The 14,667-nt window shown below is 40.8% G+C and overlaps 1 protein-coding gene across 3 annotated transcripts in view; it reads right to left on the bottom strand.

The window, feature by feature from the left end:
- Positions 1–8,676: 8,676 nt before the first annotated feature.
- Positions 8,677–14,667, bottom strand: part of LOC121038830 (cationic amino acid transporter 3-like) — a 13,864-nt gene continuing 7,873 nt past the window's right edge. For 2 of the 3 annotated variants that reach the window (XM_040488707.1, XM_040488706.1), the window contains exon 2: positions 8,677–10,913. In XM_040488707.1, coding sequence (XP_040344641.1) covers positions 8,940–10,724 — 1,785 coding nt within the window. In that variant the 5' untranslated portion in view covers positions 10,725–10,913 and the 3' untranslated portion in view covers positions 8,677–8,939. The remainder of the gene's footprint in view (positions 10,914–14,667) is intronic. The other variant, XM_040488708.1, reaches the window with a different exon arrangement.

Below are 14,667 nucleotides of genomic sequence, written 5' to 3'. Positions count from 1 at the left end.
TAGGTAACTATTCACCTCTAGCACCTGGGGTTATTATGAATTCAAGCTCTCAGTTGCACTATGAGGGGTGTGGAATAAAGCAAAAAATGCACATGCAGGCTCTGTCACCAGAGATGCCCTGACTGAAACACATCAGTGAGAATGAACAGAAGGAAGCTGAATAGCATTAATGCTGTACAATTAGCCAAAGAAAGGCATCAGACAAGGTAAGGCTCTGGGGTACTTGGCTTGGGAAATGAGCAGGGTAGCTGGTCATTCATATTTTGACAAACTGTCCTCTTGTTGGCCCAGAAGAGCTTCTGAGGAAATGCTGAAAAATTGGCCTCCTGAAGCGAAAATAAAATTTGGAACCACCTCTCAACCCCAACCCACCACCTCCATTTCACTATTCTACCATAATTTGGGTCACTTATGTTCTTAAGGATTTTAAAGAAAAGCAACCATATTACAGATGGGTTTATGATGTGCCTTTGAGCTCAACCTGCTCATCCTGAGTCACTATGAGGTGCTCTGTAGGTGTCATGCATGGATCTCCTTGCTCAGCAGCCAGCAGATGAAAGAACCAGGTGAAAAATGAGGAAAGGCAAGCTCTGAAAGTGCCCAAGCTCAGAGTCCTGGGGAACATGGGACAGTTTTCTGGTTCCACAAGGGAATTGGAGAGAAAAAGGATGAGCCAAACTGATAGAGGATGAAAACAAACTTTGAGAAGAACCTACCAACCATTAAAGTTGGAAACACTCCCAAGAAGATAGTGATGGCTGTCTTAAAAGGCCAGAGAAACAAAGAAACCAATAAAGGACTAAAGTCAAAGGCATGGAAGACACAGACCAAAAAATTGGAAAAAACCCAAAAAGTATAACTTTGGCTAGAGAAGGGGCTACACAACATAACACCAGCACAAAGTGCAAACGTTTCTACCAGGCACAAGCTGTGAAGTAGGCCTGCTTGACAACTGGGAGACATTTCTCACAGGATTGTGGTGTGTGTGTTTTCAGGGTGGGTCAGTGTTGAGAAGGGAATTTGGAAAACCATTTCTTTGGGTCAGTCTGGAGGAAGATAGTGGAGAAAGGAAAGCTTGGAAATGTCATTCAGTTGTTTGAAACCCATTATGCTGATCCATCCAATGGGGAAGCACCAGATTGTATCCCCCACTACAACCTATCCATATAGGTAAGCCCAGACAGCAAGGGCTCCAATAAGCTGGCTTCCTACCCTGGGATCCATGGAAGGCTTCTGGTCCAACCAGCTTCTACACCTATTCTCTGCCTCCACCTTCTGTAAGTAATGGTGAATCCAGTAGCTGCTCTTAAGTCAGCTTAGGCACAGAGTTTGATGATATTTTCTGACTTAGGGCAGCTAAGTCAGAAACCCTAATGGGTTTCTTTCTCAAAATCCATTATCTGTGATCAAGTCATAGCACCCATGTAATCCTCAGGCTCCTCCCTGACCATCATAGCAATCCCCTGGCCTCCAATGATAATACAAGTGATCATATTGTGACGGGGGAGGATTTTTCCTATTATTTATGTCCTCATGGCTAGGCAGTTAAGGGCTACTTTCTGAAGTTTGCCCCCAATGCCTACTACTATTTAAGAAGCATTTATTTTCTTCAAGGACATTTTTTTGAAGGGACATGGATCTCATTGAAGTAAAAAAAAAAAAAAAAATGCCATCTACAAATGAGTAAATTGAAGGGGCGCCTGGGTGGCGCAGTCGGTTAAGCGTCCGACTTCAGCCAGGTCACGATCTTGCGGTCCGTGAGTTCGAGCCCCGCGTCAGGCTCTGGGCTGATGGCTCGGAGCCTGGAGCCTGTTTCCGATTCTGTGTCTCCCTCTCTCTCTGCCCCTCCCCCGTTCATGTTCTGTCTCTCTCTGTCCCAAAAATAAATAAACGTTGAAAAAAAATTTTTTTAAATAAAAAAAAAAACAAATGAGTAAATTGAAAAGAGACCAAAGATTGATACAACCATTAATTATTTAAAATTATCTTTTGAGAAGACTCATAGATAAAATCATGAATGAAAGAGGAGAGAGCACAGCCAACACCACAGAAATATGAATAATTTTAGGAGAATAATATGAAAAATTATATGCCAACAAACTGGACAATCTGAAAGAAATGGACAAATTCCGAGACACACACACTACCAAAACTCAAGCAGGAAGAAATAGAAAATTTGAACAGGCCCATAACCAGCAAAGAAATTGAATACATTTTCAAAAATTTCCCAAAAAAATAAGAGTCCTGGGTCAGATGTCTTCCCAGGGAATTCTACCATTTAAAGAAGAGTCAATATCTATTCTTCTCTAACTGTTCCAAAAAATAGAAATAGAAGGAAAGAGTCCAAACTCATCCTATGAAGCCAGCATTACCTTGATCCCAAAACCAGAAAAGGCCCCAGTAGAAAGGAGAATTAGACCTATATCCCTAATGTACTTGGATGCAAAAATTCTCAACAAGATACTAGCAAGTCAAATTCAACAGTACATTAAAAGAATTATTCACCAAGATCAAGTGGAATTTATTCCTGGGCCACAGGACTGGTTTAGTATTTGCAAATCAATCAATGTGATATACCGCATTAATAAAATAAAGGGTAGGACCATATGATCCTGTCAATAGATGCAGAAAAAGCATTTGACATAATTCAGCATTCTTTCATAATAAAAACCCTCAAGAAAGTCGGGATGGAAGGAACATACTTAAACATCATAAAAGCCATTTATGAAAAGCCCACAGCAAATATCACCCTCAATGGGGAAAAACTGAGAGCTTTCACCTTGAGATGAGGAACACGATAGGGATGTCTACTCTCACCGCTGTTGTTTAACATAGTGTTGGGAAGTTCTAGCATCAGCAATCAGACAACAAAAGGAAATCAAAGGCATCAAAATTGGCAAAGATGAAGTTAAGCTTTCACTTTTTGCAGATGGCATGATACTATACATGGAAAACCCGATAGACTCCACCAAAAGTCTGCTAGAACTGATACATGAATTCAGCAAAGTTGCAAGATACAAAATTAATGTACAGAAATCAGTTGCATTCTTATACAGTAATAATGAAGCAACAGAAAGACAAATAAAGAAACTGATCCCATTCACAATTGCACCAAGAATCATAAAATACCTAGGAATAAACCTAACCAAAGATGTAAAAGATCTGTATGCTGAAAACTATAGAAAGCTTATGAAAGAAATCGAAGAAGGCACAAAGAAATAGAAAAACATTTCATGCTCATGAATTGGAAGAAAAAATATTGTTAAAATGTCAATACTACCCAAAGCAATCTTTACATTCAACTTAATCCCAATCACAGCATTCTTGTCAGAGCTAGAACAATCCTAAAAATTTCATGAAACCAGAAAAGACCCCAAATAGACAAAGTAATTTTGAAAAAGCAAAGCAAAGCTGGAGGCACCACAATTCTAGGCTTTAAGCTGTATTACAAAGCTGTAATTATCAAGACAGTATGGTACTGGCATGAAAACAGACACATAGATCAATGGAACAGAATAGAGAACCCAGAAATGGATCCACAAATGTATGGCCAACTAATCTTTCCTATATGGCAGGAAAGACTATCCAATGGAAAAAGTGAATCTCTTCAGCAAATGCTGCTGGGAGAACTGGACAGCGACATGCAGAAGAATGAAACTTGACCACTTTCTTACACCACACACAAATATAAATTCAAAATAGAAAAAAAACCTAAATGTGAAACAGAAACCATCAAAATCCTAGAGGAGAAAACAAGCAACAACCTCTTTGACCTTGGTCACAGCAACTGTTTTTAAATTTTTTAAAAATTTACATCTAAATTAGTTAGCATATAGTGCAACAATGATTTCAGGAGTAGATTCCTTAGTGCCCCTTACCCATTTATCCCATCCCCCCTCCCACAACCCCTTCCATAACCTTCAGTTTGTTCTCCATATTTATAAGTCTCTTCTGTTTTGTCGCCCTCCCTGTTTTTATATTATTTTTGTTTCCCTTCCCTTATGTTCATCTGTTTTGTTTCTTCAAGTCCTCATGAGTGAAGTCATGATTTTTGTCTTTCTCTGACTAATTTCACTTAGCATAACACCCTCCAGTTCCATCCACATTATTGCAAATGGCAAGATTTCATTCTTTTTGATTGCCGACTACTACTCCATTGTGTGTGTGTGTGTGTGTGTGTGTGTGTGTGTGTGTGTGTGTATACATACATATACAACATCTTCTTTATCCATTCATCCATCGATGGTGGGAATGCAAGCTGATGCAGCCACTCTGGAAAACAGTATGGAGGTTCCTCAAAAAACTAAAAATAGAACTACCTACAACCCAGTAATTGCACTACTAGGCATGTATCCAAGGGATACAAGTGTGCTGTTTCGAAGGGATACATGCACCCCTGTGTTTATAGCAGCACTATCAACAATAGCCAAAGTATGGTCACAGCAACTTCTTAGTAAACATGTCTCAGGAGGCAAGGGAAACAAAAGCAAAAATGAAATATTGGGACCTCATCAAGATAAGAAGCTCTGCACAGCAAAGGAAACAATCAACAAAACTAAAAGGCAACCAATAGAATGGGAGAAGATATTTTCAAATGACATATGGGATAAATATCAGTTAGTATATTTATTGGTTAGTATCCAAAATCTATAAAGAACTTATCAACGTCAACACCCAGAAAACAAATAATCCACTGAAGAAATGGGCAAAAGACATGAATAGACACTTTTCCAAAGAAGACATTTGGATGGCTAACAGACACATGAAAATATACTCAACACCATTCATCATTAGGGAAATACAAATCAAAACCACACTGAAATACCACCTCACACCTGTCAGAATAGCTAAAATTAAAAACCCAGGAAACAACAGATGTTGGTGAGGATGAGGAGAAAGGGGAACCCTTTTGAACTGTTGGTGAGAATGGAAATTGGTACAGATACTCTGGACAATGGTATGCCATTACCTCAAAAAATTAAAAATAGAACTACCCTATGATCCAGCAATTGGACTACTAGGTATTTATCCAAAGGACATAAAAATGCTGAATTCGAAGGGGCACATGCAGCCCAGTGTTTACAGTAGTACCATCAACAATAGTCAAATTATGGAAAGAGCCCAAATGTCCATCAATTCATGAATAAAGAAAATGTGGACACATGTTCCACATATGAAATATGTTCCATTCCATATATGTGTGTATACACACACACACACACACACACATTTATATGGAATACTACTACTCATGAATCATAAAGAATGAAATCTTGCCATTTGCAACAACATGGATGGAACTAGAGTGTATTGTGCCAAGTGAAATAAGTCAAGCAGAGAAAGACAAATATCATATGAGAACAAACTGGAGGTTGCTAGAGGGGAGGTTTGTGTGGGGATGAGCTAAATGGGTGATGGACATTAAAGAGGGCACTTGGGATGAGCACTGGGTGTTGCACGTAAGTGATGAATCACTGGGTTCTACTCCTCAAACCAATACTATGATGTTAACTAACTTGAATTTAAATAAATACAAATAAAATAATCTTTTGAGATGTACTATTTGTAGGAGGAAAAGGCTCCATATTTCTACTGAGAAGTTAAGAGGGAATCACTAACATTCACAAAGTTTATTTAGAGAATTTTTATACCCATTACTTCAACCAATCTTCACAAACATCTCATATGGGGATGGGAAAAGTAGGCATTAGTATTATGATGCTCATATTTTTAAAACTACAAGTGAATAAATGGAAGCGAAAAAATGATATTACTTTAACTAAGGCTAGGCATTGGGAAGAATCTGTAGGGATTGTGAAACATTGTGAAGTGATTCTCTATGATTTCCCCACTGTGAAAGCATTCATGATGGTATTTTAATCTCAGTGTTTCATGAAATGAAGTGAATGTTCAGAGGGTGCCATATTTCCCTTGCTTCATTTTACATGTATGTGGAGAAGTTTAAACTGGAGCCTTGGTCTTCAATGTGAGGTCCCTAGAGCAGTAGCAGCAGCAGCAGCAGCAGCATCTCCTGAAAACTTGTTAGAAGAACAAATTCTGGGTCCCACCCAGATATACTGAATTCCAAATGCTGGGGTCAGAGCCCAACAATGTGTATTTTCAGAAGCCCTCCAGGTGAGGTGACATCCATTGAAGTTTGAGCCTCATTGAACAGAGTACTATTCCTGGCTTCTCTCTGCTTCCTTCTCTCTCTGTGTCTATCAGTCAGTTAAAGAGACGGTACTGAGCATGCCTAGCTAAGCTTCTTACAGGTTTTTTTTTTTTTTTTTTTTTTGGTGGTTTCCTTTTTTTCATCTGGATCCAACATGCTCACAGGACAAATGCACTCCAATTTGCTCATACACAAGAAAATCTAATAAAAACAGGCTCTCTCTTGTGGTAGGAGGTAGGGTGTGCTCGGCAGTGCTTGTGATGAAGAGTAAGACTATCTAACTTAGTGATGCCAGATTAACAAGCCATTTAGGCTGAGGCTGATGGTTTAATCATTTGTCTCTATGTCTTGAATATCATAGGAGGGGGAAATGTGGTGTTATTTATTGTACCTCTACAACTCCAACAATAGGTTGTAGTAAAAAGTGGGCAGAATGCAGGTTCAGATCACTTGTAGTAGAGACCAAATTGAGAGAAAAACAAGACAGAAGAACAAGACAATATCCTATAATTTTTTTTTAATTTTTTTTCAACGTTTACTTATTTTTGGGACAGAGAGAGACAGAGCATGAACAGGGGAGGGGCAGAGAGAGAGGGAGACACAGAATCGGAAACAGGCTCCAGGCTCTGAGCCATCAGCCCAGAGCCCGACGCGGGGCTCGAACTCACGGACCGCGAGATCGTGACCTGGCTGAAGTCGGACGTTTAACCGACTGCGCCACCCAGGCGCCCCCTATAATTTTTTAACTAAAGGGAACTTTAGAAATTATCAGTTGTGAACCCTTATGTTACAGACAAATAAACAGAGCACTGAGGGAACTGAGGGGCTTGCTGAAGATCACAGTGCTAGTTAGTGGTGGAAACAAGACTAGAACCAAGGACACTTGGCTCTCAGCTGTGCACTTTCTGAACTAGTGGACCAAAGCAGACAATAGTAGAGAAACTTTAAAGTACATGAATGCATACATGACCAAGTAGAAGAAGCAACCCCAGGGATTTGTAGCATGGGAAGTGGGTTCAAAGCCAAAGTACTTTGTGATCAGAGGAAAGATCTGGCTTCAATCTACCTGTGTATGTTCTGTTGCCCATCCTCCCTCCTACTCCCCCCCACCCCCACAGCCAAGCGTCAAGCTACACAACCTGCTCAGTGTGCTCCGACCACTTCTTCGTTTTCCTACTGTTGTTCTCTCTGCCTACAGTCTCTCCCTGCTGCCCATGTGTGGCAAAATCCTATTTGTCCATGGAGAGAGCTAACCCAAATGTCATTCCTCTACAGTCTTCTCTGATTTCACCATCAACTGTCATCACTGTGGCAGCCACAAATGGTCATTCTCCACTCTGAATTTGTAAGACACCTCATTTGTATTTACTTATTATGGCAACACTTTTTACTTTTTGTTACAGTTGTGCTTTACCTCTTGTATTAGAATATAAGCCCCTTAAGGGCAGAGGCCATATTTCATCTTTTCTTTTGTCTTTTTCTAATTTTCTTTATTTTTTATTGAAGTATAATTAACACATAGTGTCATTATATTACTCTCAGGTGTAGAATAAAATGATTTAACAATTCCATACATTTTTCAGTGCTCAACAAGTTAAGTGTACTCGGAATTCCCTGTATCTATTTTACCCATCCTCCCACCCATTTCCCTTTTGGTAACTACCTGTTTGTTCCTTGTATTTAAGAGTCTGTTTTTTTTATTTGTTTGTCTGTTTGTTTGTTTTATTAAATTCTACATGTGAGTGAAATCATATAGTATTTGTCTTTGACTGACTTATTTCACTTAGCATTACATCTTCTAGTTCCATCCATGTTGTTATAAATTGCAAGGTTTCTTTTGTTTTTTGTTCCAATGGTTGATTAATATTCATATATATATGTATATGTATATGTATATATATATAATCTCCTTTATCCATTCATCTACTGATGGACACTTGGGTTGCTTCCATATCTTGGTTATTGTATATAGTGCTGCTATAAACATAATGATGCGTATATCTTTTGGACTTAGTGTAAATAAGAAACTTTTCCATAGCAAAGAAGCCATCAGCAAAACAAAAAGGCAACCTACTGAATGGGAGAAGATATTTGCAAATGATATATCCAATAAGGGGTTAATGCGAAATATACAATGAACTGACATAACTCAACACCAAAAAAAATTCATTCAAAACATGGGCAGATACCAACACACACATGAAAAGATACTCAGCATCATGAATCATAAGGGAAATGCAAATTAAAACTGCAATGATATATTACTTTACACATGTCAGAATGGCTAAAATAAAAAAAAAAGACAAGAAATAACAAGTATTGGCAAGGATATGGAGAAAAGGGAACCCTCATATACCATTGGTGGGAATATAAATTGGTGCAGCCACTTTGAAAAACAGTATGGAGGTTTCTAAAAAAAATAAAAAATGTAATTATTATATACTTCAGTAATTCCCTGACTTTGTATTTACCCAAAGGAAACAAAAACACTTTTTCCAGTTTCTTTTAATATTTTTTAAAGCCAATATGCAGCTACAGACGTAACTGAAAAGTAGATAAGGGGGGAAAAAAAGAAGGAGCAGAGACACATCCTTGACTCACAATAAATTATTACCCCACCAATATCCCATAGGAGACCTCATTTCCATCTGCTAAAGAGTACTCAAAATTATTGTGTAGGGGGACCAGACTGCATTCAGGTATGATGATGTCAAACTAAATATGTATGGGCACTGATGAGATCAAGGTCCACAGTTTTGGCCCTACCTTAAGTGGAGTTGGCCATTCCAACTCCCTCCACACTGTGCTTGATCCCATAGCTGAAATAGATAGCAAGCCCAATAAGCGTGGAGACACCAAATCTGGCCCAGGTTCCAGCTGTCATCTGCATCATAAGGTATACATTCATGAAGATGCTCAGTAGTGGGACAAGAGGCAGGGCAGGGACCTTAAAGTAAAGGGGACTGGAGCTTTGAGGCTGTCTCCAGATGACCCCAGTGATCCCAGTCATGAGCATCAGGAGCACCACAACCACTGAAATCCACACTGGGTCTCCAGAAAGCAGGACTGGCCACTGGGCCAGCACCAGGCAAAGAAGAGTGAGCAGCAGAGCAAGCAGTGAGGAGCAAATATAGACAACCTGGCCAGAGAGTGGAGTAGGGGTGGAGCTGCCTGGAAAAAGTAGTCCCTGTAGAGTTAGCCTCTCTGCTGCAGGTCCATTCTCCTCCTGCACCTCTGCTTCATTTTCCTCATTCCTCCTCTGAGGCTGGTACCTGAGGATGAGAACACAAAGAGCCACCAGGGAGTAAGCTAGCAGGGACCCAAGTGACCTGAAGTTCACAAGATCAGTGAGTCCAAAGAAGACTGCCATGACTGGTGCAGTAATGCTAAAGATCACAGTGGCCACGATGGGAGCATACGTGCCAGTTTCTATCCTGGCAAGAACAGGGAACAATAGGCCATCCTTTGCCATCTTGTGTATCAACTGATGTATGGGTAACATAGAGCCCAAGAGGCTAGATGAAAGACTACAGAGGAATCCAAAAGCTACAACATAGTAGGCAGAAGCCCAACCAATATGGAGAAATGCCTCAGGCAAGATGCTCCCAGGTTGAAGCTTGTAGTAGGGCACCATAAGCGTAAGTGCTGAAGAGACACCAAAATATACCAGAAGGCAGATGAACAGTGAAATCACAATGCCCATGGGGACTGAATGCTGGGGATTCTGGGCTTCTTCAACTCTTTCAAAAATATTGTGGAAACCAATAAATGTATAGAAACAGGTAGCTGCTCCATGGAGAATCCCCTCGAAGCCGAAGGGCACAAATCCTCCAGAGCCCAGGGGGCTCAAGCTAGAGGTGTCATTGAGTCCAGCCGTTATGTAGTCATCTTCTGTGAGCGTCCAGTTGTGCAGATCCCCCTTAATGAATCCAGAGATGATGACAAAATGAAGAACCAAAAGTTTCACCAATGTGATCACTTTGGTAATCAGGAAAAACTGACTATGGTTCAGAGTCTGCAATTCCATAAGCAACAATACAAGGTCCACAACAAAGAAGACTAGATATTCTGCAAGGACTTGGGGAACGTACAGTAAGATTCTCTCACGCAGGGTCTGAGAGATCTGGTTCCCAAGCAGATTGGCAAAAGCTAAAATCCAAGCCCGGGTTACATTGGCTGTATCAGCCACAAGGAAGAAGATGAGGTTCCAGCCAGTGATAAAAGCCCAGAGTTCACCTATAGTGACATAAGTGTAGAGATATGAAGAACCAGAGAGGGGAACTCGGGCAGTAATCTCAGCATAGCACAGCCCAGACAACACAGAAGATAGGCCGGCCACCAAAAAGCAGATCACGATGGATGGTCCTGCTTGATTGCTGACCACCTCACCAGCCAGGACATACACACCTACACTCACTGTGCGGCCTACACCCAGGGCCACTAAATCCAGAGTGCTCAGTCTTCTCTGTGGGTCATCCTCAGCCACTGGTTCCTTGAGCGGAGGTCTATGTACCAGCTTTTGACCAAATCTGCGAAGTGCCTGACGCAGCATCTAGCTGGAATTGAAGAGGATTCCAGGATCAGAAAGCTATAGCAAGCCCAGGAAGCATAGAATCTGGGATTTCGTTCAGTGAGCCAGAGTTAAGCCAAGTTGGGTTGACGCCGCCAAGTTCTGTTGCTCTCAAGGCTTTAAAGCTATTGCTTCGTATTTAATCTGGTATGTGCTATCCCTCTATAATGCCTAAAGAAACAATAAATATTTACTGAACAATGATGTTCAACCAACCACAGAAAAGTCAGAAGTCCCATGTCACTTTTTGCAGCCCAAGAATCACAGAAACTGACACCAAAAGATGTCATAGAAAAATCAATCTTGTTTTTCCCCCCAGAAAAAGTGAAAAATACTTCCTAACATTCTCCTTTTTTACACACCACATAACATAATCCCATTTGGGTTAATCTAATTCATGTAGCTTCATATACTAATTAAACTATAAGACACAATGCAGCATAGATATATTATGGAATAATTCACACATGGGATATTTACATGGTGCTTGAACATGAGTTATGACCCATTAATTCATGGAGTAGAAGGCCTCGCTGCAGTTATAGGACTATTTCTAACTATCATCTGGGTTTAAAATACAAATAGTGTTCCCCGGGTCTTAAAACCCTTACCTCATAATCAGTTAGCCAAGGTCAGATGTCACTTTGTCTCCCTTTACCCTCATTCTGAATCATTCATTTAGCTGTGCTGATGTCACAGAATGTACAGTCCAACCCTTCACTCTTAGCTTCCTATGCCCACAGATGTGATGTGAAGAGAGAGGAAGAGGAAGGAATGGTCAAGGACTGCAAGAACTACCTTCAAGAACTATAAGAACAAGCTGCAGGGTAAGGAAACACTGGAGAAATGAATGCAACATCCAACCAAGAATCCATTACTAAGAACAGAGGAGAGCCAGAAAGGCCATAGTATGAATTCTGGAATTCAGTAAACCTCACCCAAAGCTCCCAGATAAAAATTAACTACAGTTTTACATCCTCAGTTATGAGAGTGTGGTGAGTAGGGAGGAAAGAAGTAAGTTACTTAGCTCAGTAGCTCACAACCAAAACAATTCCTTCTGTCTCCTCTCTCTGGATTTCAGAAGAGAAGGTGAGTTCGCTTCTGCAGACAGTCTCCTTTCTGGCCACAGTGTGCTCTGTAAACACCTCACCATCTGTGATGTCAGCTGATAGCCGCCTGGAAAATCTGCCCTGTTCTGTAAACTTGTATGAAAACACTCACTTGTAACTGTCTACTGATTTTTCACAAGGAGTTATTTTAACGTTCTCAAATCATTGTCTGAATATGTTTTCTTAATTAAGAAAACTTTCTAGTAGTTCCCCCTTTCTCCTCCTCTACTGCTACTATTCAAATGGGCCCCTCTTCAAGGGGAGTGAGGCTTTAAATGAAGAATTCACAGCAATGCCCCAGAAATGAGTAGTGGGGAACAGAAAAGACAAAGTCATGCAGACTTCACTCTCCTCTCTACTCTGGCTTTGGTTTTGAGAGAATTTTAGAAAGTGTTGTAAGAAGTTCTAAAAAACAGAACAAGTCAAAATTGAAATATCTTCTCTATAGGTTATCAAAAGACATCCTTATGTTGTGGTTCTGACCTTCTGTCTACAAATCCATCTAGACTTCTTATTTGCCATCCGCCAGTTCCAATGTTATGATTTACCAACAACATGGGAGATAGATAAGGAGGGTCAATTCTTAAGACTCATGGAACTTTCTATACTATGAATGTGATTGATGTGTCCCCCACCCACCCCCAGTCTTCAAACCCTTCAGTGGTTCCCACTCTCCTTCCTTCATAATTCTTCCTTCCTTCATCACCTCACCTGTGCTGATTCCCCTATCCTCATCCCCTGCCAAGTTCCTGATCCAGCTGTGAAATTCCACACTCACCCTGTTCTCTTGACTCTAATGCCCTCTTATCCCTCCCCTTAGTTAACCCCTACTTCTCTTTCAGTTCCCAGCTCAGATGTTGCTTCCCAAGGAAGCCTCCCCTGACCTTTGTGCTGCCCTTCCTATGTATGCCCTTCCTCATAACACCTGGGCTTCTCCCATATGCCATTTATGCTAATGTATCAAAATTCCAGTGGATGTATGTATCTAAATACACATATAGAACATGGACTGGAAGAGCATTTGTTAAATACACTAAAGCAAGTGCATCCAGTGAGGAGGGGAAGTGAGAAAGAGCTCAGGATGAAAGGGGAAAATAAAATACCTTGAAAAGGGGCCTGACAGAAAGCTATTGTTCTAAAAGTTCATGACTGAGGGAGGGGTTGACTCTACTCAGTATACTTCAGGATCAACAAAGGAACTACATGAGGTGATGTCATGAGAGGATCTGGTTCAGAGCCTGATAAATGGCAGGCACTCAACAGATTTAAATTGAAGGAGAATCAGAATCCTATAATTGTCAGGACATGGAGAATACAGAGAAGGAATACCTGCTAGAAAGAGGGTGGAGAACAAGGGAAGATGGAGCACCCCACCTACTAGTTCTCTCTGAACCTATTTCCCTTTTCCCAGTTCCTCTTTCTCCTTCAGTTCCTTCAACTGTCTCTAGAGGCTTCTTACTGGGCACTAAGGATGCTTGTACCATGTTTCTCTGGGGAACCGTCCCCAGTCACCTACCTCCCAACAAAGAAAAATATGTTTCCTAACATTTGTTCAATCACACACCCCTCTGAGGTTGGTCACCTCAAAATAATGTCATCAACATTCTGAAATCAACCCATGGACCCTGAGCAAGAATCCCAGAGGATGACCATCTAAATGGCAGGGTTGGAGATGGGTAATGAGTTTGATAATTTCTGTTTCATTCAACTATGTTGTGCAGGGTGGCCCTTGAGCTCTTCCCACTTTTACTGAAGATGAGGGACAGTGGATCTGTAGACAAAATATAAAGATATCAGAGAAGCAACCCAAAAGAACCAAATATCTGGGAATTAAAAAAATCATGTTTTATGACTCCAACAGAAGCAGGCAGAACAAAGAGATGAACAAGCAAACTTGTAGAAGAGAAAGCCAACCCATGATTGGGAATACTGAGAGAGTTTACCACAAATTTAGCTTATAACAACACAGAGAAACTTTGTCCTCAAGCACAATTTCAGAAATGCCCTTTCTTTGTGTAGTATTCTGTGGTTATTCCAATGGTTTATATTCAGTCCAGACTTTCTGACCTACCTGTCAGAGCCCCACATTAATTCTTCCCCTATTCTCTGGCCCATCACCTCCTTCCTAACTCAGGTCCTTGCATTCTGACTTAACCTTCCTGGGATGAGCCTTGGGCTTGGGTAAGTTATCTACCCTGCCAGGGATACCCTCCTCACTCCTTTCTTTCCAGTCTTGACCCTCTAGCCTTTTTCAACCCGATTCTGCAACCTTCTCCCTTTCCACTTCTAGGAAGCCTTTCCTAAACCATCCCAACTGGTGCCTGGGTGGCTCAATTGATTTGGCACCCAACTTCAGCTCAGGTCATGAACTTGCGGTTTGTGAGTTTGAGTCCCCACAATGGGCTCTGTGCCGATGGCTCACAGCCTGGAGGCTGCTTCAGATTCTATGTCTCCCTGTCTCTCTTGTACTCTGTCTCTCTCTATCTCTCTCTTAAATATAAATAAATAATAAGCAAAAGTTAGGGGCATCTGGGTGGCTCAGTTGGATAAGCGTCTGACTTCAGCTCAGGTCATGATTTCACAGTTCTTGAGTTCGAGCCCCTCGTCGGGTTCTGTGCTGACTGCTCAGAGCCTGGAGCCTACTTTGTATTCTGTGTCTCCTTCTCTTTCTGCCCTTCCCCTATTCATGCTCTCTCTCTCTCTCTCTCTCAAAAATAAAAAAAAAAGTAAACATTAAAAAAAAGTTAAATAAAAAGGAAAGAAAGAAAGAAAGAAAGAAAGAAAGAAAGAAAGAAAGAAAGAAAGAAAGAAAGAAA

Source organism: Herpailurus yagouaroundi, unplaced genomic scaffold, assembly GCF_014898765.1.
Source record: "Herpailurus yagouaroundi ecotype Mexico unplaced genomic scaffold, PumYag 166, whole genome shotgun sequence".
Lineage (NCBI taxonomy): Eukaryota > Metazoa > Chordata > Mammalia > Carnivora > Felidae > Herpailurus > Herpailurus yagouaroundi.
The sequence above is the reverse complement of the archived record's forward strand: the minus strand, read 5'-3'. Positions and strand labels throughout refer to the sequence as shown.